The 23,595-nt window shown below is 43.8% G+C and overlaps 1 protein-coding gene across 1 annotated transcript in view; it reads left to right on the top strand.

The window, feature by feature from the left end:
- The window catches only part of ASPSCR1 (ASPSCR1 tether for SLC2A4, UBX domain containing), a 76,424-nt gene extending 57,865 nt beyond the window's left edge, over nt 1–18,559 (top strand). Inside the window, 5 exon segments of the mRNA XM_048490605.1 lie at nt 13,224–13,275; nt 17,256–17,277; nt 17,279–17,341; nt 17,602–17,798; nt 18,406–18,559. Coding sequence (XP_048346562.1) covers nt 13,224–13,275; nt 17,256–17,277; nt 17,279–17,341; nt 17,602–17,798; nt 18,406–18,419 — 348 coding nt within the window. The 3' untranslated portion in view covers nt 18,420–18,559.
- Nucleotides 18,560–23,595: the final 5,036 nt, after the last annotated feature.

Genomic DNA, 23,595 nt, shown 5'->3' with positions numbered 1-23,595 from the left:
GCAATACCTAATACCTTAAAATAAATCTGTACATACAATGGATCAATAATTTAACAACATCGGAGTAGCAATAAACAACAGGCAAATTAAATTATATTGATACATCTCAATAATGTTATCAATGCATCAATATACAATATAAACTTCATGACAATATATAGCCAATAAACATATTTAGCAAATAACCAATAACAATACAATATAAACATTTCCAATAACTAAAACTACCCTGAAAACTTAACTACCCTATAACTGCTGCAAAAAATAACCTTATTGAATTACTTAATACCTACACTACTCCTACTAACATGAGGAAAAGACCACAGTCCCTAACTAAATAAGACTAATTCACTGACAATTCCTAATAGCATATACACCTAATAGTCACTACACTTAGGGAGCTTCAAATCACACCATACCCCCACACCCCATTTTTGGTTGTACTGTATGACACTTACAAATTAATTTAACTTAGATTAACTAATAAAAGGACTAGTCAAACTTATAGAAACACCACATATATATATAACTGGGTAGGTCTGCTGGAATGGATGGGTATATAAGCAAAGTGATCTAAACTTTTGAGAATGTCTGATGCTGGGCTTTTGGTACAGTTGTTTGCATGCATTCTTTCCCATAATTTCACCTGTCCCAGGGCTTCTGTGAACTAGGGAGACCAGTTTCAGCGAAGTGGAAAGTGAGAGAGTGTCATTTCTGGCTGACTCTCACTGAAACAGACTGGTTGCAGCGCTCAGCATTGTTGTTAATCAGCGTAGCCATGGTAAAAAAATCTTCTCCGCAGCAGTCACAGCTGCTTAATGCTGTTTAGTGGAGGAGTTGCAGGTGGTGAACCACAATTATATTTGCCAGAGTTTATATCCCACTTTGCACTCTGCGTAACTGGTGATGAGATTGTGAAAGCAGAATTCTACATGAATATCTGGATTTGTTTCCTGTTTTAAAAAGTTGGGATTTTCTCAGCCCAAATGGTGACTACCACTGAAGAATATGTACTAGCATTTAAAAAAAAATCTCTCTAACTCAGGTTCCCAAACTTTATTAAACTGGGGACTCCCATTTTGATTTAGTTTTTTCCCATGGATCCCCAAGCCCTTCAACTCCTGCCTCACGAGTGCCCACCATGTGCTGGACAGCTCCCTGTCAAAGTGTGCAGGAAACTGTGCCTGTCCCATGGAGGCTTCTGTCTTTTAGTGTGCTCAAAGCAATATATTGAGAACCACAGTGGCTACACTGTCAAAGCAAGTGGGCAAAATCAAAGCAAGGCAGAGGGTAGTTTATTTTGTAGGACCACAGCTCAAGAGGCCCCGATCCGCATTACAAATTTACTAATTCATTGATGACCTCTAGCAAGAGGTCAGCTGAACAAAAGTGCAAAAGGGTTGGGAAATCTTTCAGAGCTGCTTGTGAAACAGAACAATACCACCATAGAAAAAAAAATCCAAACTTCCATATTCAGCTGGAAACGACCATTGTCTGTAGTGGTGTATGAAGGCAGAAAAATATCTCTCTGTTGCATCCTTCCCAATGTAGTGTCTGTGGTTGGTATGGTGGTTCTTCCTGGCAGCCACCACCTTCTTCCCCAAAGCAAAGTGTTTTTCTTCACTTCACTGGATCAGGAGGAACTTTGAGAAGCACAGGAGTGCTTTGTGTTCTGTTACATACCTGATGTAGCTATGACAACTCTAAGGCCTTTGCCTCTTTGGTGCCCCTCAGTCATTTAAAGTTTCTAGGGCTGAGGTACTAGAGTCTGACCAAGAGCCAGCATGCTTTCTTGCTAATCCTGTCAGGAGACCTGGACTCTAGACAGCCATGGACAGAAGCTTTTTCTAGAGGCCTGGAAGTGTGCCACTCCGCCCCACAATTTCTCAAATATCTCTGGGCTCTGCTGAATGGGAGGAGGTGTGTTGGAAGGCACTTGAACAGAGGCCTTCTTAGCCTGATCAAGGGTTGGAATCGGAGGGCTATTGCTGATGCTTCTTTCCCTTGCAAAATTGAAAAGGCATCTAGAGCAACCATTGTTAAACCTGATAGTCAAAGGGAAGCGAAGGGACTTTTAACTGTGATCAAAGCCAGGAGGAAAAAAAATGTTGTCAGCTTGTCTGCTTCAGAACCACAGGACTGCATCTGAAGTGAACATCCTGCAATGTGTGTATATTTACAGGAGGGCAAGCGCTCAGACTGGCAGCAACATGGGGTTTTTGGAAACCATAAAGACTTCAAGGCATTGCTTTGATATTTTGTTATTGCTGTTTGTGCTGGCTGCATTATCCCCATGTCCCATGAATTATTTTAAAGTGTTCTCGAGGGCAGAACTGATCAACTGCAGGCTTCTCTACTGCAGTGCTCAGCCAAGAGGCTCCTGCAGGCCCAGCTGTGTGCTTTTTCTTCCTAGCCGGACCTTCAGAAACCTCCCCACCCCAACCCCTCCCTGCACTCCATCCCAGGCCCGACACAGGCCTGGGGCTTAGGGAAGGCCGATTCCTCTGAAGCCTGAGCTGGGAAACAGTGAGCAGAGGTCAGCATCACGGAGTCTGGTGAAGGTGGAAGACAGCTGTAGTTCCATCTTCAAAGAAACGGAAAGGGCCTCACATGCTTCCATCTAAATATTTTTTTTCCTAATTAAATCTTAACATGTCTTTGAGTGCTCAGCCTTTTCACCGAGAGAGGAAGGGGGAATTTTGCAAAACTTCACTAAGGCATTTCTTTTTGCACTCCATTGTGCTATACATTTTTTTTGCTGGACTGTTTTTGACCCTGTGTGACATCTTTGGTATCAGTAAAGCTAATGTGGACTTGATGCTGATAAAGACTGTTTAGAGATTGCCAGTCTGTTGCTGGACTTCCAATACAAGGAAGAATTTAGCAATCAGACTGTTGGAATAAAAAGTATGATCTATAGATTGAACCTTTATTGGTAGGCTTCTGCTGATAAAGATCTTGAAAGCGAGCAAGTGTGTGAGGGTGATTAAGGAAATGGAACACTGTGATCACTGTGCTTGTTATAGATTCCCAGTCTGTGAAGTCTTATTTATTATTCATTTAATGCATTTTAATCCTTCCCTTCCTCCAAGGTGCTCAGGGTGGCATACATCCTTCTCCCTCTTTCATTTCATCTTCACAACAACCCGGTGAAATAAATTAGCCTGAGGAGGTGTGACTCTGTGATGCTTACCTCTGCACACCTTTTCCCAGCTCAGACTTCAAGATTACCCAGTAAACATCATAGTAACATGGGGATTTGAACCGAAGCCTTCTAAATACCTTTTTCCCCGAAAATAAGACCTACCCCGAAAATAAACCCTATCATGATTTTTCAGGATTTTTGGAGAAGGCCTAAAATATAAGCCCTCCTCCAAAAATAAGCCCTACCAGTAGTTACAGATCAGGATGGTGTGATCTAGCAGGGTGCTTCCTGTCAATGAGGATGCAGCTTGCATCACATGTGAGGGGAAGCAATGGGGCTGCCAAGAGCCCGCCTTAATGAATTGTGAAGGTACCGTATTTCCCCTAAAATAAGCCCTACCCCAAAAATAAGCCCTAATGCAGTGGTGGTGAACCTATGGCACCTCTGGCACCCAGAGCCCTTTCTGTGGGCATGCATGCACAGAGTTCATCTGGGGGGGGTGGAAAATCACTCCCCCACACACACACACCTAGGCTGGCCTGGCCACGATCCTTTACCTGGGAGTAAGCTCAGTTGCTGGCATTGGGGCTTGCTTCTGAGTAAACCCTCCTGGGGTTGTGATTCACCCATTCAAAGCGTTGCACGGTTCTTTCACCAAGCTTACTCCCGAGTAACATGCGCCTCGGAGGCAACTGTTTTTTCTAAACGAAAACCTCAGTATTCAGGTTAAATTGCCATGTTGGCACTTCACTATAAATAAGTGGGTTTTGGGTTGTAATTTGGGCACTCAGTCATGAAAAGGTTTGCCATCAATGCCCTAATGCATCTTGGGGGGTAAAAATTAATATAAGACCCTGTCTTATTTTCGGGGAGACATGGTACTAGTCTGACACTACATCACATACCTCTTTAAGTCTGTTTTATTAAGCACAAAGAATACAGATTACTCGTGTGTGTTTGTTTCAAATGCTGGCAGTTATCATAATGTGGACCACGGCATATTTTGAGCATGAGACCAAGGACAGAATTCTGGATCTGGAGTCCATAGCCAAGCCTCTTTATACTGCCAGTCTTCTTCATACCCAGCAGTCAAAGCATGTCTGATCTTTTGATTTGGGGATGTATGGGGAGCTTGTAGTCTTGCCCACGAGGCCCCAAGGAAGAGACGAGACGCGGAGATTTCATCTGGTGGAGAGAGCCAGTAGAAGGAAGCACGGGATCCCGTGATCCTGGCAACTCTGCCGTGTGCTTGCCCCTCGCACCTTTTATTAGGGTTTCACTGGGGGCGTGTAAAGGGGTCGGGCAGGCGGGAGAGCGGGAGGTCAGGAGAGCGGGAGAACGGGAGATCATCATGTGATGTATGATCTCATCGGGCTGCTACGTGCGGGAGGAAGCGTCTGCGTCTGGGTCTAATCCTCACCTGAGGGCAAGAGCCCTTTTGTCCCTTTGTATGGGACACCTGGTGACCGCGAGTCAGGCAGTTCATGACCCGTGACTCACGGGGGAGCGGGGGTTGGGGGAGCGTATGCGCCCAGAAGGCCGTAGCCGGCACCGGCATTCCAAGCGCTCTTTCTACTGTTCTGCTGGGTTCGCGGGCTCACCCCTACAGAGCTGTTGTCAATCACAATCCTTGAGTAAGATTCCATTTTCAGACTTTTATCTGAAAAAGGTAACAGACCAAAGTCTCCCTTTTCCATCTGCCTTCGCTCCTTCTGTGTTTGGTCGGAGTCTACTTGGTTCAGGAAGCTTTGTTCTTGGGCATTAAATGAGACAGGGCTGTTAGGCAATGTTCCTTTGACCATGGCTCTTGTGTTTATTTCTGTTCCGGAGATGCTCTTTGCCTCTTGTCAGAGAAGCTTTTGATCCGCTGGCTTTCCAGTTGAATTTTCCAAGTGCTGGTTTCTGTGTTTGGTAAAGGGGCGGAGTGAGTGTTATGCGGTATTTCATGCTGGTAGCTTGAATTTCGGCATTCATGTGCATGTTCCCTTTGAAGTGCTCATTTTCTTATTAATCTTTAAACATCAAACTACCAGCGGACCTGTGGCACTCTAATCATTTCAGCTCATGTAATGGAAAGAATGCTTCCCCTTTTGGCAGCTGCAAGTTTCTCCCCTGCCCCACTCTGACAGCAGCCTCTGCCTGATCCCGAGGCCTCCAAACAAACTCGGCAAACAAATTAGCAGGGAAGAGAATCGCATGCTATTGCAGCAGGCTTTTGTTGCAGGCGTGTGTTCATATTGGGTATTTGGGACGAGGCTTTGAAGGAAAGGTAGCAAAGGTGTAGGGGAAGGGCCAACTTTCCACTTTGAGCAGGGGAACAAAAAGATACAAGTAGAAATACCTTTCTGTAACTGGTTGCCCTCCTTTATGTTGCTGAAAAGCATTTGTCTGACACGGATTCTTTTAGGATTGCATTCAAGTCCAGTCTAGCATAGCACAGACTTCCCTTTTGCCTCCCATATTTACAGCTGCATTTTTCTTTTAATACTCATGCAAACATGGGATGTGACTTCAGATGTCACAAAACAAGTCTGCACTCACTGTTTGTCATGTGACATGACTGAACACAACAGTGGGCCTCATTGTAGGAGCTGCCCTTGATTTGGATGTTACACCTGAGGCTCACGTGAAATGTCTGCCTGGAGATGCCCCATGTTTTGTCAGTGTTGTCAACGATGAGTCCACACTCAAGAAATGCAGAGGTTTCCCTTCCGTGGCTTCGTTTAGTTTCCAGTCATGAGTTTCTGAGTTCAACAGTCACTCTGCAGCTTAACTCATTTGCTCTTTATCACCTTCATCAATTTTCATCCAGGTTTGAGATCTGCTTTCCCAGCTTGTGGTCCTCGAAACAGCTGTCTCAGGTTGCTATGTCCTTTCTGCAGAGTTAATACCTGAGGCAGCTAGCCCTCTTCCACCCACCTGCAGTCGGTGATACTTGCTGCCCGGTGGCCAGGAGTGCTGCCTTCCTGGTCCAGGATATTCTCCTTCCCCTATATTCCTTCCTGTATCTCCTGCCCACTGGCTATTCTCCTTCCCCACTCCTAGCAGCTCCCAGCCTGCTGATTACCCCCTATCTCTTTCAGTTATGGTCCTTATATCATCTTTCTCCTGGACACGCCTGGTTCCTGCTTCCCTGTGTCCACTCCTGAGTAGCTCTTCTCTCTAAAGAAGATCTTTGCTGTCAAGTAAGGCTCACTAAATATTTAGCTGCATTAAAAACAAAAACTGAGGAAATTTACCTTTTAAGCATCAGTCAGTTGTTTATTATAGACATAGACCAGCATTATAAAACAAACTTTAGCAAAAATATTTACCCTGTAAGAGGTACATCCTGTCTTCTTCAGTCTCTATGGCTAACCCTATCGATATATCTAATATCTCTCATTGACAGTATTGTAGTCTCTGCCTTCTCACCCATTCCTTTAACCAGGATATCTCTGTGCTCATTATCCCCCCCCCCCCCAACCACCACCACCACCGCTAAAGTTTTGTCACCTTATTCCTTACAGGTAAGTTCACATCGTTTTAAGAAGGAGAATAGGACTTTTCCAGCTGATTCATTATGGATCAATCTAAATTGTATTTAAGCGTCGAGTTTAGTTGTTTGAGTTTGTTTAGCTTTTTGTTTGCATTTAATCTATATTTTAGCCAATTAGAAGCCCTCAGGGTAGTTAAAATAATATTCTAGCATAACTATTAAACAAAACATGGTTATAACTGTAAACAAAATTTAAAATATCATGCAAAATCAGCAGATTTGGAGGAGGGCTTACAGCTACTGCACAGTCCTAAGGTTTAGCAGAAAAGAATAATTTTCACCCCTCTTCATCTAGAAAAATATGCTCAGATATTCATAGACAACTCAACTCCATTTCTTCTTGGTGCCTTAAACTCAGTTCTGCATCCATAGTATCATAGCTATGCAAAACGCTTGAACCACTTGACAAATACTACATAGCACCAACACTACCTCCACTATATGCAGTCTTGAAGTAGGCGGCAGGGGGAATTTCTGATTTTTTAAAAAAATGCCAGCGATGCATATTCCAGAATTATTGAGGGGACCACAAAACCTTCAACAGCTTTGTCTTTGCAACTTAAGCATTTTTTGCAAGTTAAGCATTTACATTCATGTCAATGTCGAACATCGCTGTATAGAGAAATCCAGAATCAGAGGTTGCTTGTTTCCAATTTTTAACCTAATCTGAGCTTTCAAGAAAGCTCAAAATCTAAACATGGTAAATATTTGTAAATTGGGGGATTCTGCCAAAATAAGTCCTGGTACAGGCAGTTGTAAACACTGCAGATTGTTCTCTCACTTCCAGGGTGGTACTTTGCTTGGTTGGGCTTTTATTTATTCTTTTTAATCTCCAAGTTTAGCTTTCAGAGTTTAGATAATTCTGAGAATGTTAAGACTTGCCATAATTAAGTCATTGCTTCTTCTCGTTTTCTGAAGGTTTTCTGACTTATGAGCTGATACATGACTTCTGGTCACTTTAAGCTCTCAATAAAGAAGAAAGCAGATAGTACCTGTCATTTTGTAAAGCAGTGTTTTCCCTACATTTTGACATCTAGCTACATGTTTACCTGTGCCCCAGTATTAAAATGAAGGGGTACACCCCAGTTATTTCCCAGAACAACGAATGAACATCATCCTTTTCAACTCCAGGGGGGTTTGTTTAGGCACTGGCTCCTGGTGACCTTCCTCTTTGCCTCTCAAGGGTCAGGGATAGGGCTATGATTTCTGGGCCTTTATGATGATTGTAGTGTGAATCCCATTGTGCTCTTATTTACTGTTTCAAGATGACCACTGTTCACATATTGGCTCAGAAGACAGGGACTAATATTGCACAGGGTCTCTTGCAGCACTCACTGGTCGCACACATTGCCTCACCCTTCAATTTTTAGGACATGCATTAAAACTTTTCAACAGTTTCTGCTGGCAACTCTTGCTCTTCTAGACTGATTGTTCCTTAAGGGCACATTCACACAAGGATAAAGTTATACTGAAATTCTTAATTTCAGACACATTTTGAGTTAATTGGTCATCTAAGACCTCATATAGAGAGATTTTTGCATGAAAATGTTAACATGCTGACTAATACAGTGTTCTACTTATAACCTTTTAGGGACATCTGGGTGTGCTTTTAGAAATGGGAAGCTGGACTAGATGGACCCTCATTCTGATCTAGCAAAGCAATTCTTTGGTTCTTAATGTGCTGCGGCCTCTGGCCTTTGTATTTAAGACATTGAACCATCTGACAGCACAGATCAGCCACATTTTTAATAACTGAGGCAGTCCATTTAGGCATCTCGTCACACACAATATCTCCATTCTTTTATCTTGAAAACGAAGTTCAATCTCCCTTTCCTATTTGAAGTTCACTGGGTGACCTTGGGTCAGTCACATACCTACATACACTCATTCTTTCCCCCTGTCTCTCCCTATGGTGAGAATAAAATAGGAGCCATACATGTTGAGCTAATAATGAGGAATAATACACTTGGGCTTCATTCTGTATGTTTGTGGAGGAAGATAAACAAATGTTTGCTGTGGAGGGGTTCCAGTTGGACCACTGAATTTCAGATAATACACATACACACATTTAAGGCTGAATAGGTTTGGCTTTATTGGTTGGCAAATAGTTTGTGCTGTCAGAAATGGGATTGGGCTGCACTGTATTGGACTGGATTCAGCTTGAGTGTCAAATAGCACAAGTTCCTATATTATTTACCATCTCTCCCCCCCCCCCCCTTCCCCTGAAATCTAACTTTGGATGGTCTATGGAGCTATTTGCTCTCTAACTTAGGCCTTGATTCTATCGCTTTTAAATCTCTTTGTCAACCCCGGTTGCTTTTAGTCTGTTAATTGAAAAGTTTGGATGATCTATGGAGCTATTTGCTCTCTAACTTAGGCCTTGATTCTTTTGCTTTTAAATCTCTTTATCAACCCCGGTTGCTTTTAGTCTGTTAATTGAAAATATAAGCTAAATGAGAATGTGCTCTCCAGAAGATCTGGAGGACTTCTGTTCCTAACACAGCCTTCCGAAAAAGAGGAAGGAGCAGGGCCAAGCATTCAGTTGCCAAAGGGATCCATAGCACAGAGGCAGCAGTGAGTGGCTCACAATTTGGAAACAGTTGCTGCCAACTGAGCAATCAAAAATAGTCCCCAAGTATGTTCATTTTCATTTGCCCCATGGAAAAAGAATTAAAATAGTATAATGTTGCCATCAAACAGTGTTGCTCATAGTGCAGTCAGGGGTCAGCACAGTATGGCAGCTGGAGTATCAGACTAGGATTTGAGAGACCCAGGTTCAAATCTCTACTCTCGGGCCAGTCACACATACAGTCAGCTTAACCTACCTCACAGGAGGATAAAATAGAGAAGTGGAAAACGTTGTAAGCCACTTTTGCTCCCATAGTGGAGAAAAGTGGAATGTAAATGAAGGTGATACCAGATGTATATCTAGTTCAGTAGCAAGGTGGGTGTTTGGGAAGGAGGAGCTTTTCCTGGTACCTTCTTTAGCTGGCTATATGTTTATAAGCATCTGAACAGATAGAAAGTGTTGTCACCCCATGGGCCAATGCTGTTGTAGAGAGGCATGAATTTTTCATGCATGGTGGACTGGATTGCTAGAAGATTTGTGGACCATGTTAGGGAAATGTACTTTTTCTTTCCTTGGCCCATGTGGTACATTTCGGATTCCAGTGAAACATACGTACAAGATACAGAGAAAACAAAGTGAACAGGTACTTCAGAAGTGAACGAACATCGTACCTTGCTTGAAACAAGGATTGAGCTATGGATGAGCCCCAGGGAGGGACGTTTTTATTGGCCTGACCTTAGGAAGAAAAAAAGGTGGGTAGATCCTGGGGTGGGAACAAAAAATGAGCTGCGAAGAGAAGGCTGTGTTTTGTGTGCTCACGAGCTGCTGTATCATTCCTTTAAGTCTCTTCCAATTAAAAGAGCTTTGGACTGATGTCTTGCCAGTGGTGGGAATTGTTTGGGGAGGAGGAGCTTGAAAGCTTAAGCGGGACTTATTTGTCATGTTGTGAGGTAAAAATAGGGTAGCTGCTCTTATTGTGGGGCATGCAGTGTGTATATCACAGAATTTGTGTGTGCGTGTCTGTGTGTCTGTCTGATTACGTTGAGCTCCATTCTGTCTCATTCTTTGGACTCAGGCCTCTACTTCCTGTCTGCCCTCCCTCTGTTCTTTTGTGTCTCTACTCCTGTGCCCTGCCATGAATTTTCTCTGACCTCTTGGGGCCATTCCCACATGAAGCTTTGATGTGTGTGCCCAGAGCTTGATTGACAAGGAAGTTTTAGTGGCAGCAATGGGAGAAATGAAGAGAAAAGGGCAGGGGTTTGAACTAAAGGGGCTTTGAGCTCTGAGATGCTGTGCTTAGTTATCTCCTTCAGAATGTTAATTATTCATCATGATAATTGGGCAGGAGAGGAAAAGAGAGAGGGGAGGTTATTAAAAAATTCCAACACTAACATGCTACAAAAACCTCATTTTCCAAATTTGTGGCTGGTGTGAAAAGGATGGTGTGTGTGAAAAGGTTGTTGTTGGGGGGGGGGGGACACTTTTTGTTGTTGTTGTTATCGTTTCCCTAAATAGTAGGATCCCTTCGGATGAAGGGAGCGGAGACATCAAAGCTTTTGTAAGAGTTTTCTCTGGGGTTTCTTAACAGTGTCTGAGTACCTCTTTAATTGTGTTTTGAGAGCCGCCTTTCTGCACTTGGCTTTTGGTGGTTCCTGTCTTGCAGGGTCCTGCTGCTTGGGAAAGGAAATGTTTTAAAGGGCCTAATAAATATTCTTCCCTACTGCTAGGATGTCAGGTTGGCAGCATGAAAGTCCTGATCATTACAAAGGAGGTGACTTGTGGTGCTGATTTGGGGGGTGGTCTCTCCTGTGAGCTGCATGCAGGCAGCCGCTCGGTGCACACACAGCCTCCCCAGTTCCCTCCTCCCCCTCCCCAACGCTTGATAAAGTCATCATGTCACAAACCCCTTTCAAGTCTGCAGGTCACTAAGATTTGTTCTTCTTTGTTAATAGGGTATTTACTACTGGGCTTATTCCCAGCGTGCTGTCCTGCACCAGACATTTAAAGTAGTAACAAGGGTTGTGCCACAAAATGATACAGGATATTATCAGTTTTTAGGCATAATTCTTTTATTTCATTTATATGCTGTCTTTCTTCCATGTGTAACTCAAAGTGACATATGTATGATTCTCAAGAAGTTTCCCATCCCAATCAGTGACCAGGCCCAAACCTTCAGCAAGGTGTGTCTTTCAACTGTGCCTTGGAACAAAGACAAAAGTTTTCCTTGAAAAACTTAGTGAAATTGTCTGTTCAGTATGAAAGATGAAACATCCAACTCTAGGTAGAGTACCTTGAAGAGCCAGCAGGTATAGTGGTTAAGAGCAGGTGGATTCTAATCAAACTGGGTTTGAGTCCCCGCTTCTCCATTTGAGTGGCAGACTCTTATCTGGTGAACCAGATTTGTTTCCCCATTCCTACATTCCTGCTGGGAGACCTTGGGCTAGTCACAGTTCATTCAAGAACACTCTCAGCCCCACCTACCTCATAAGGTGTCTGTTGTGGGGACAGGAAAGGAAAGGAGTTTGTAAGCCCCATTGATTCTCCTTACAGGAAAGAAAGGGAGTATAAATCCAAACTGGAATGGAAGAAGAACACTTGACTCTCCCCATTACATCACTTTTCATTTGCAACTCCTTTTCAGTTGATCTGTATCTTCCCCATTCCCTTTTAGTAATCCTTGCAAACCTTTGTCATTTAACGGTCCATCAGCTTTCCTTTTCTGTTTTTCTACATGGGAAATGCCACCTCTCTTTTTCCCATTGGTAGCAAACACCTGGGTTGGGAATCCTTTCAGTGTGTAGCTACACCCTGAAAAACTAATTTCTGTCCATAATATTAGCAAATTACTACTTTTCTATTGTGTCAAACTGCAAATACCACTGCCTGCATGGTCTATCTAGAAGGAAGCTTCTTTACATTCTTCCAGCCTCATGGACATGTTTTGTGGGCGAATAATACACTCTGTAAGGCAGCAACACTGCCACAGATTCATTCCCATAATGTATTGTCCCTTTCCAATCTAAATCTAATAAGAGGTGTTTTGTCACAGTATTAGTATAGGCATTCACTGATGCTTTAGTAATTAGACTCTAGTATTGCCTACAAAATATAAATGTGTGGCATCAATTTTGAAGGGCATGCAAATTAAATTACAGGCTTTTAAAAAGAATTAGGCTCCCCCTTGCTTGTACTTCAGATAAATGATTTATACAAGCATATACCCTTTAAAACGTATGCTGTGCGTAAACGCTGTACTTTTATATTAGAAGATAAGTCCGGAATTTCTGACAAGAAGCAACCAGTAGTCAGGAGGATCATATGAGAGAAAACTGTTTCAGGGCTACAACATTACATTGTTTGAAGGTTTCTAGGAAGGTCTCAGTAGAAGGTCTCTTTGTGGAAGTTGGGTTCTTCAAATATTTGGCATAATCATGGCCAGTGACATAGGCATGCCAGATCGCCACAACTTCTTTTCATGTTGACTTTCCTTAAATCCTACTTTATATTTTAAGGGATTTGTTGACAATATGGAAGCTGGGTTTCATGAAAATCAGTGTATTGATATTCAAGCGCTGATATTTTTCCCCGCGTCACGTTTATTTATTTACCAATTTTCCATATCACTTTACTAAAGCTAAAGAGCATTATCATCCTCCCCATCAACAAGATTAAAATATCATGACAGAATGAAACATCACAGCAGTTCAGCCAAAAGGTATTTTTTGTTCTGTTTTGCAGCTTTTCCTATAAACTGGTGAAGTTCTTAGCACTTACTTCCTCTGGATGCCCACCTCTTAAAGATGAAGCCACCAGTGAAAAAGACCTCATTTGTTTAAGAGGGAGTCTGCTCTCTGTGTGTGTGAATGCATGAATATATTCCCTCAGATCTCAAAACTAGCTAGAGGAGAAGCATTCCAGTGCTTTCTATGTTCCATCTAACACAGGAATTTCTCTCTCTCTCTTTGCTGCAGGCTAACCTTTTCCCTGCTGCTGTTGTACATTTTGGATCTGAGAAGCCTAGTGGTGAGTGGTCTTCATCTCTTGCTCTTGCTTTTAAGAGGCTGCACAGCTGTTGCAATTGCATCCAGAAAAAAGTCCCTAGCTTCAACTAGTACCATTGATGGACAACCGCCAGATGAGCAAGCATAGTGGAGAACCGTGGACTATCTTTTAGTTTACTAGGCCCTGCACTCGGAATTAGGATCACAGAAGCATACAATCAAAGAGTTGGAAGAGACCACAAGGGCCATCAAGTCCAACCCCCTACCATGCAGGAACACACAATCAAAGCACTCCTGACAGATGACCATCCAGCCTCTCTTTAAAAACCTCCAAAGAAGGAAACTCCACCATGCTCTGAGGCAGTGAATTCCACTGTCAAACAGTCCCTTTTGTCAGGAAGCTCTTTGTAATGCTTAGGTGGGATCTCTTTTCATGCACCTTGAATCCATTACTCCTTGTCTTAGTCTCTGGAGGGGCAGCAAACAAGCTTCCTCTCTCTTCAACATTATATCTTTTAAAATATTTAAACATGACTATCATGTCACCCCTTAACCTTCGATTCTCCAGACAGAGGCTGTTTCCGCTAAGGCAGAATGCCAGTAATCCTGTGGGACGCTTTTAAAACAGAAGTGTAGTTGTTGAGCCAAACCTTTGCTCCCCGAGCAAGGCTCTTCTGAAACAGCGGGTTTCAATCTGCTGGAAGGCGCTTCATTCCGCCCCCCTTCCCACCGCCCACTGGCCCCTCCCACCTTTCGCTGCGTCGCTCCAGGCCAGGGACCACGCCCCACCCTGCCCCTGGTGACTCCCCAGGAGCTATCTCCCGGGCAGGGCAGGGCGCACCTCCTGGCCTGGGCGACGCGACCAGAAGGTCGGTGGGACGCAGCATGCGTTCGGGATACCGCGGCACTCTACTGGGTAGGCTGCGTCGTCTTCCCCACCCCTACCGGGACCGACCATACGAATGGTCCCGAGGGGGTGCGTCGGCATCGTTTACGCCGATGCACCCCCACAGCGTGGCCGTGCAGAAACGGCCTAAATATGCCCAGCTCCCTAAGTCTCTTCTCATAGGGCATGGATTCTAGACCTTTTACCATTTTGATTGCCCTCCTGCGAACCCATTCCAGCTTGTCAATATCCTTCTTAAATTGTGGTGCCCAGAACTGGACGCAGGTGAGATCTGACCAATATAGAATAGAGGTACTGTTATGCCCTTTGATCTAGACACTATACTCTTATTGATGCAGCCCAGAATTGCATAGGTTTTCTTGACTGCCATATCACACGGCTGACTCATGTTCAGTTTGTGTTCTACTAAGACTCCCAGATCCCTTTCCCATGTACTGTTGTCAAACCAGCTATGCAGAACAGAATACAAAACTGAATGTAGCTAAATGGTTGGGTCACAAACACCAAAATGCTCACTTTGAATTGGGAGCAAAGCTGTATTCCAGAGGGTGCCATTTCTCATGTACCAGGGGCTGATGGAACTACAACTCCCAGACTCCTTCTCACTCAGCCAGTAACACCTCTTACAGCTCTGGAGTCCTTGCTGTCCTATTCAATGCCTGAATCAATTCTCCAGTAAGGGTCTCTGCAAAGCTGTTTTATTCCTTGCCTTAATCAACTCTTGAATACGTCAGCAGTGATCCCAGCTCCAGCAGCCAGGACTGAACATGATGTCTGATGGGTAAACTGGAAAGCTGTGGACTGAACTCTTTTAATTTTTTTCTGACTCATCACCAGGTACATACTGCTCAATTATATAGTAAGATTGAAAAGTACTAGACCCAAAACCAAACCCTGTAACACTCCACTGGTCATCTCCCTCCATTCAGATGAAAGGCTACATTTCATGTGTGGTTCTCCAACCATGTGTGGTTTCACTGAGTACATTTCATGTGTGGTTCTCCAACCATGTAATTATTCTAGAGTCTAGTCCACAGTTTTCCAGTTTACCCATCAGAACGTCATGGGAAACCCCGTCAAAAGCTTTACTGAATTCCAGGTAAACAACACCAGCAGCATTTTCTCAAAACAGTGAACTCATCATTTTATCAAAGAAGGAAATGAATTGGTCCCCACCTCCTTTACTTTTACCCATCTTCAACCTCTTTGCCTGCTTGGTTACTATTATTAAGCTGAGAAATGGCTAAGTTCCCATGTGGCTTTCAAATTCTACTGTGGGTGAAAAAGGAAACACAGCCAGGCAGGTCAGGAAGTTATGTGATTGTGGGCCCTGAGTTTGTCAGCCAGAAAAATCAGGGAAGTTGAAGTCACCCATAACTACCAGGCCATGTTGTTTCAATACCCTGTCAAGATGCTCGAGGAGGGCTGCATCCATCTCTTCACCCTACTCAGACAGTCTGTAACAGACTCCACCACACTACTCTTTGTCCTTCCTTCCTTTATCCTTGCTCAGATACTTTCTGCTGTGCTGTCACCTGTCTCCTCCAGTATTTCCTGACAAGCAAACCCTTTCTTCACACGCAGCGCCACTCCGCCTCTGCTTCAGCCATGTCAGTTTTTCTTGAATAGCTCATATCCATCCACTACTACTGTTTTCCAGTCATGGGAATCATCCCACAAGGTCTCTTTAATGCTTACTAAATCATATCCCTCCATCTGCATTAGAATCTCAGGATCTTCCTTCTCATTGCCCAAGGTTTGGGCACTGCACTTTCAGCTCCATTATACCTGACTCGCCTATGTGGGTCTATGCCGTTTGCTCTCCTTTATTGAAATCTCTGTGTTGGTCATCTCCTTCCCTTTTGTGGTGTCAGTTTAAAGCTTTGCTGACGAACCTCCCTAGATTTCTGCCAAACACATTCTTCCTTGATATTGGTTGGTTATTCCATCACGTTCTATTATCTCGTCGTCAAAAAAACTGAGCCTGTAGTCCCAGAATCCAAGTCACTGATATCTTTTAAACACAGCAGAACTGATCACTGTAGTGGAGTAGACTTTAAGAGGGTATGTTAGAGCAGAGATCAGAGTAAAGTTGCGTTGCAGACTGCAGAGGGCCTGTAGAAATCTCTTTTATCATTGCGGTGTCTTAGGAAATGGCCAGTGTTATAAAATTCTCAAGAGATAAAGGATTAAAGAACCTTATACACACACCAGATGAAGCACCATTGTTGCTTGTCTGGCAGTTTTTCTGGCCTTTTCCTCTGTATTTCAAGAACATAGGTTTCATAAGAACGTAATTCTCAAGCTAATCAGAATCCAGAGTCCATCTAGTCCAGCACTCTGCTACTCACAGTGGCCCACCAGGTGCCTTTGGGAGCTCACATGCAGGAGGTGAAAGCAATGGCCTTCTGCTGCTGCTGCTGCTGCTGCTCCTGCTCCTGCTGCTGCTGCTGCTCCTGCTCCTGCTGCTGCTCCTGCTCCTGAGCACCTGGTCTGCTAAGGCCTTTGCAATCTCAAATCAAGGAGGATCAAGATTGGTAGTCATAGATCGACTTCTCCTCCATAAATCTGTCCAAGCCCCTTTTAAAGCTGTCCTGGTTAGTGGCCATCACCACCTCCTGTGGCAGCATATTCCAAACACCAATCACACGTTGCGTGAAGAAATGTTTCCTTTTATTAGTCCTAATTCCCCCCCTCCTCCAGCATTTTCAATGTGTGTCCTCTGGTTTTAGTATTGTGAGAAAGAGAGAGAAATTTCTCTCTGTCAACGTTTTCTACCCCATGCATCATTTTATAGACTTCAATCATATCCCCCTCAGACGTTTCCTCTCCAAACATAATCTTGATTTGATCAGCCCATGGAATAGGGTTTGAGACAGACTGTTGGGTGTTCTAACATCCATACTATCAGAAGTTTAGATGAGGAATTCCCAGCTTTGGAGGGGCTGAGGGGGTTTAGTCTGGCTTGGGAGGTCATTAGTCACTTCAAAAACAGAGGAACATCCTCAGGCTTCACTCTGATGCAGATGCGGCAGGAGAGTTTCTTGCTTTATTTACAAAGCATGAACTTAAATTGGTGAGTGTGTGTTTTTCAGATCACTATCTGAGATCGGACCTGCCAACCTGTAGGCTCCCCCTGTGTTTCTAACCTCTTAGTGGCCAGGGTAAGTAGACATTACCAGTCATGCCTTCTGTATGGATTATTGGGTTTGTTTAATTTTGAAGAGTCTTCCAGAAATTGACAAAGCTTGCTTGCGTATGCAATCTCACAACTTTGTAAATCCCCTCTGAATGGAGAGAAGCTCCCAAACTGCCAAAATTCAGAAGGGCCTGGAAAGTGTTCTCATATACAGTGTATAGACCTTGGAGTTTTCAATGGAAAACAGAGGAGCGGCCAATGAAGACCGACACAAATACCTAATGTTTACATTTTCCTGCCAGATATTTGTCCAAATCAGCAGCTCCTACTTCTCCATCAAGTCCAGAATCTGGTTTTGATCCCCTGCCTGTGCCAGATGAAGTTGAGGAAAGTGCAGCTACGGAGCACAAAGCGCCAGCAGCAGCAGCCCTTGAAGTGCCACAGCCACCAGCAAGGAGAACTGCATCTGGAAAAGTGCCAAAGTGGCTGAAGCTGCCAGGTATCTGCTGACGTGTGAGATGCTCACCTAGCAAAGACTTCCCTAGGAAAGAGGGAACCTGAGTTGCAGTCTGGTGCTGCACATAGGAGTTTTTGAACTATACCCTGCTTTGTTCAAAGACATGAAAAGTACAGGAAAAACAGGCTGCTATATGATAGGCCCAGTGGGGTCAGAGGAGTATTGTTTTCCGTAGATTTTATGGGCTGACTTTCATTCCTTTCTCTGAGGAACTGGAAGTTGCCAAAGTAGAGATTAAATGTGGGAAAGGGAGAACATGTTCTAGAAAATCAAGGGGGGAAATTCCCCTGAAGGATAGGTTTTGCTTTGGCTTAATATTATTTGGTAGGGAGGGGGGAATTCATTATAACTGACTGACTGATTTTTTTCTTTTTTTCAATATCTCTGTCTAAAATGGTATATATGTTACTCCATGTAAAGACTACAGCTGTGGTCTCACCCATTGGTGCCCAGCAATACTTGAAAGTATGGTCTAGATTTCAGTTTGACAGTATATGATGTTGGGGATACTCTTGGAAGCTAAACAGTATGAAAACCCCACTGCAAGAGAATATTACAGAGCCTGTACTTGTCTGTACTTGTGTTTCAGGTGGGAAGAGATGAAGGGCTTGTGATACCTTTCCTCAGAGAGATTCCTTTACTATCTGGTCCTCTTGCACCATCTCATTCCCACGAGCTGCATCTAAGAACAAGCATAAAGATGTGACAAATTGATTTTTTCAAAATAAAATTGCAATACCTCATTTCCTGTTGCCAATTCTTTTGCATTAAGAATGGTTGAAAGAAGCCTTATCTGCAGCGCCAAGCTTTAGGTGTAGATTTGGGCTGTTGAGGTAGACTGGAGAGAAGTAGTTGTGGGTTTGCAATCTAGTGAAATAAACAAGTACAAAAATCGTGAAAATAGTTTGTCACCTTCATTGTATACATGTTGGGAACTTTACAGCCCTGGTGTTGGTTATACAGAAGGGGTGTTTAAATCTGCCAAATGAGCCGATCACACATGATGAGGTTAAACACATTCAGTTGATGTATAATTTCCATGCTGGAAGTTTGGTTCTTATCGTCCATTGGTTTTGTGCCTCATGGGCCCTGGATTCTCTCATTTCTCAGTGCAAGGGTGGGTGGGTTGGTTAATTAATTGTTATTAATGTTCAAAGAACTGAAAATCGAAAATTTTATTTATGAGCCAAGAAACAGAGGTGGGAAGGGGTAAACAGGGATAGGTTTAAGTTTTTCAGTCCATAGTGGTTCTCTTGGGTGTCTGGTGACATAACACCTGCAATTCTGCAGTATTGCACGTACAGTATAGGAAAATTATAGCAGCCAAAATTATGCACATTAAGTGGTACCATTTTTCCATGTCCCTGATTTTTGTTTTTTAGTGGATTGTCTTTATAATCTGCATTCTTGAAATTGTAGCAAGTACATTTTCCTCCCATCCTTCCTGCTCTTTGTTGGACAACTCCCAACGGATTTGGGAGGAAGCTATGTAATTGGAGCTGTCCTAGGATGCTTGACCCACTGTAGTCTCTTGTTTAAGTTCACTTTTAAAGTTTCTTGTTCTTAGATTCCAGGTTGCTCTTCAGACTAATGAATGTTTCTTCTATATTGTGGTCTGTTTCATTCTTTATTTGAGATTGCTTTCATTCTTTTCCAGTTTGCAGTTTTTCTCTTTAAGCTCCCAAACTCTTTTCCAGATTTAGGAGGATTATGCTTGTGGGGTTTTTTTTTGTTAAGTCAGCTTCCAAGACAGTGGTCCTAGCCTCAACCCCCTCCTTATCACTGACTACATCACAAGTGTCAAACTCGCGGCCCCCCAGATGTTACGGACTACAGTGCCCATCATCCCCTGCCAACATGATGGTGGCAGGGGATGGTGGGAACTGTAGTCCATAACATCTGGAGGGCCGCGAGTTTGACACCTATGGACTACATTATTCTTGCAATAGCTGCATTATCTGTTGCTACAGTGTCCCTGGCCCTTGCGTTCCTGTCAGTAGACGACATTCTCCCCAGTGCCCAATCCAAGCCCAGAAGGTAGGACCAGGTCCAGATTTTTTTGAACCACGAGACCTTTAGACCAGCAGTAGGCCTCCCCTTTCTATCAAACGCAGCCAATAAACGTCTACTTTTTCCCATCGCTGTCCATAAGAGGGAGAGCAAGTGGAAGTCACCAGCTAATGCTCCACTACTTTGCCAACGCTTGTTCACTTATCTGCTCACATCAACACACAAACTAGCCTTAAACCAATGGTTTGACTTAGTACATCGAAGTCCATCTTCCCTACTAACCAGAAGCAGCTCTCCAGGTCTCAGGCAGAGGTCTTTCATGTCGGCTAGTATGTACTCCTTTTTAACTGGGTATGCCAGAGATTGAACCTGGGACCTTGTACACACCAAGTAGATGTTATACCACAAAGCCACAGCCTTCCCCCTCCCCTCCGATCTTATCCCTTGATGGTTATGGCAGTGAAGAGAGGGAGCTGCAGCTGTCATTGCCATTTGTTACTATCCTTTGATAAGGATTGGGCAGTGAGTGAATGCACAGATGACAGAAGCATGTCGTCATATTCACTATTGTGTGTGTGTACTTGTGTGCACTCCCCATCAGATTCCCGCTCTATCAGTCCCTCCAATCAGGTCTGCCAGAGGGTCATTGAGAGAGCATTAGTTTTCCCCTGTACCAACAAGGAATCTCGACCTCATGGCCAAATGAGTTCTGCAGGAAGCTGTGAGAAGGAGAAACAGCAGATTACTCACTGGAATTGTATGTTTAGAGGTACAGACACATCTAATGTTTGAATTGCAGACACTTCCTGTGACAAATCAAATCATGCTTTGTTTTTACATTACAATTGTGTATAATATATTACCGAACACAAAATAATGCATTCCTCTGAGGATCTTTACAGTGATTGTTCTAGTATCCCAAAAAAGGGATCTACCCATACAGATACTAATCAATTTCTGGTTCTTACCCAGAGTAATATCTGCACCATGAGTTAGCCTCTTTCTGCTGCTGAAAGTGCTTTCTTCAGTTACTTGGTGTATACATTATTAATTTTGAATGTCTTGCAACTACACTGTTGGTAGCAACATTTTTATGAGTGTCCGTGGCCAGCACCTGGCTAGTCCTTGGCTGAAGCACCTATGGCAAAGTTGTGGACTTCTCAAATCTGCAGGAGCTGGAGAGGACTCACACAACTATTTCATATCTTGGGCAGCCATTGTTGACTCAGTTAGAGCTCCCAGGATGGGATCCTTGATGGCAGGTAACTGCAGCAACTGGATATGGTCCTTGCCACCAGTCTCTTGAGTCCAGAGTTCTGGATGCAGGTTGATTTGATGATGTGATCTCCTAACACTGAGGATGACACTACATAATGCTGACACTACATAATTCTGGGGTAGAGCGAGCCTCAAAGGCCATTGGCCAGCAGAAGCAACACCGTTACAGCCTGGGCAGAACACAGCCATGGAAGAACGGGGGGGGGGGAGGTGTCTGGCTGGAGGCCTCCTAGAAAATAGCCTATGGAAGAAAGGGGGAGAGCCAGCAAGGATGGAGCAGGTGATGGGGAGTGGTACTCCAACCCATGGTCCAGATAATCGCTCAGGTCATAGGGGCAGGCAGAGGTGTAGACTTTCCCATTTCTGGGCTGGGGGCTGGGGCTGAGCCAGAGGCCCAGTTACATCACTGAGAGGCGCCAGTAACATCATAGGGAGAGGCCTCCATTGCCACTATCTATGGAGGTGGGGTTGTGTGGAATTTCATGAGGGACAATGTACAGAGTTTAGAGTAGTAGCTAACTTCATCTCACTTCAAACTTATATCCTGTGAATCATTTCTTGTGAGTACAAGCACATTTTGAGGCAATTCAGAACACTGCCCATAGTCATGACCCCAAAGAAAACCCACAGGTATGCCACCTAGGGTTTTATATACCTTGCTTTCTTAGCACACTGCTTAAAAACTCAAACATTCAGAAGAAATTATTAATAAAATCACATAAATCAGTTTATGGGAAGTGACTGCATTCATGTGCATAGTTAATTTCTGCTCTTTAGATTCAACTTGTAAAACGCATTTGGTTTCAACAAATGATCTTTAGATAGCTGAAATACAACTTTAACATTTAACTTCTGATTCACAACACAAACTGTTTATTTACATTTTTTTAAATTACAATACAAACAGATATTCTCCTAATCCTCTATTATCCCTTCTCCTGCTTCCACAAGAATCCTCTCCTGCTATATCTCACATATCCTTCCCAATTTCCCTATAAATATTGCCTTATCTAAGTATGACCCACTTGTACTTTAAAATTACAATTAAAAAAATCTATACTTAAATGACACTGAGAGCCCCATGCAGAGGGCCCCCCACTAATCTACCGATGGAAGCGGGGCATAACCGCGCCTGTGGATTCGCCCTCCCTGGAGCACTTACCCATGCGGAGGGGTGATTCTGTGAGCATGTGGCTGCAGCGCCTCCCCCCCCCCCCCCGGCTGGGGCATGCTGCCAGATGCAGCACCACCATCTCAGCACCCCCTACTGGTGAGGAACTAACTTTAATCAGCTCACTCCTGGCTATTTGCCATTTTTTGCTGGCAGCCAGGTATCTAGACTTGAACTGCCCTTTCAGGGTGAAGCTATGGCAAACCTGGAGGGCTTTATTTCATGCAAAGTTGGAATTTTGCTGGTTATGCCTATGGATAGAGCAGGAAGGTAGGGCAGTCCTGTGCCTCAGCTGCTGTTGTAACTAAATCCCTTTGTCAATATGGCTTGGCACTGATTGTCTCAGGGGAGGGCTCACCCCCACCCCGCCCCCAGCCAAACCCCAGGAGGGGGGGCTCAAACCTGTAAACTTGGCAGGGGGGGAAGCTGAAATGGTGGTTCCACAGCCAAACCAGGGAGGAGAGAGGGAGCAGTCAGTGTAGTGCCCAGAAGAGGTCAATGCTCCATAAAAGAGAATGCAGACTTAGGCAGTACAATCCTTCTCCTCCTCCTACCCTTCTGCAGTCTAAAGATAACTCAGAGAGTGGAAGTGGCATGGAGGCAGAGGGCCAGGGAGCAACATCAACAAGGGAGGAACCTCACAATGCGATTGTTTTTAAAAGTGGTAACGTAAGCCTGACACTGATGATAAGTGTATGGTCCGAGTAGAGTATTCCTGTCACATATGTATAAAACCAACATATTTCATGTTAACTTATCAGCATTTCATTGAAGTGTTTTTATAAATTTTGTCAAGTCCTTGAGATCCCAAGTCTATCAAATTTCACCCCGTGCTTCTCTCAGAATCAACAATGGATTAATTAATTTATTTGATTTATGAGATGCTCTTCCTCATATGAGCTCAGTGTGTCATACAATATGATAAAATACATAAAATCCAATAAAATTTGTACATTTTCAGCAGTTCAAGCATCATGAAAGCCAATTAAGGGGAGAGTAATTAAATAAACCATCCCCAAGCTCACTCACTTGTACTGGTGGGGCGGGGGGGTGGGGGAGAGACAGTGGGAAGGGAAGGGAAGAGAACAAGGAAGGAGGGAGGCCAAATAGATGGAATACCATCGTTGCCTTCAACCATAAACTTGGCAGAACAGCTTCATCTTGCAGGCCCTATGAAACTGTGCTAAATCCTGTAGGGCTCTTGTCTTGTTCAACAGAGCTTTTCATCAGGCAGGCTGGGGCCAGGGACAAAAAAGCCCTGACCTTGGCCAAGAACAGCCTGTCAATAATCTACTAGAATCATACAATTTCAATATTCTT

This window comes from Sphaerodactylus townsendi, linkage group LG03 (genome assembly GCF_021028975.2).
Source record: "Sphaerodactylus townsendi isolate TG3544 linkage group LG03, MPM_Stown_v2.3, whole genome shotgun sequence".
In the NCBI taxonomy this organism is placed as follows: Eukaryota; Metazoa; Chordata; class Lepidosauria; order Squamata; family Sphaerodactylidae; genus Sphaerodactylus; species Sphaerodactylus townsendi.
This window is presented reverse-complemented; position numbering and strand designations above follow the sequence as displayed.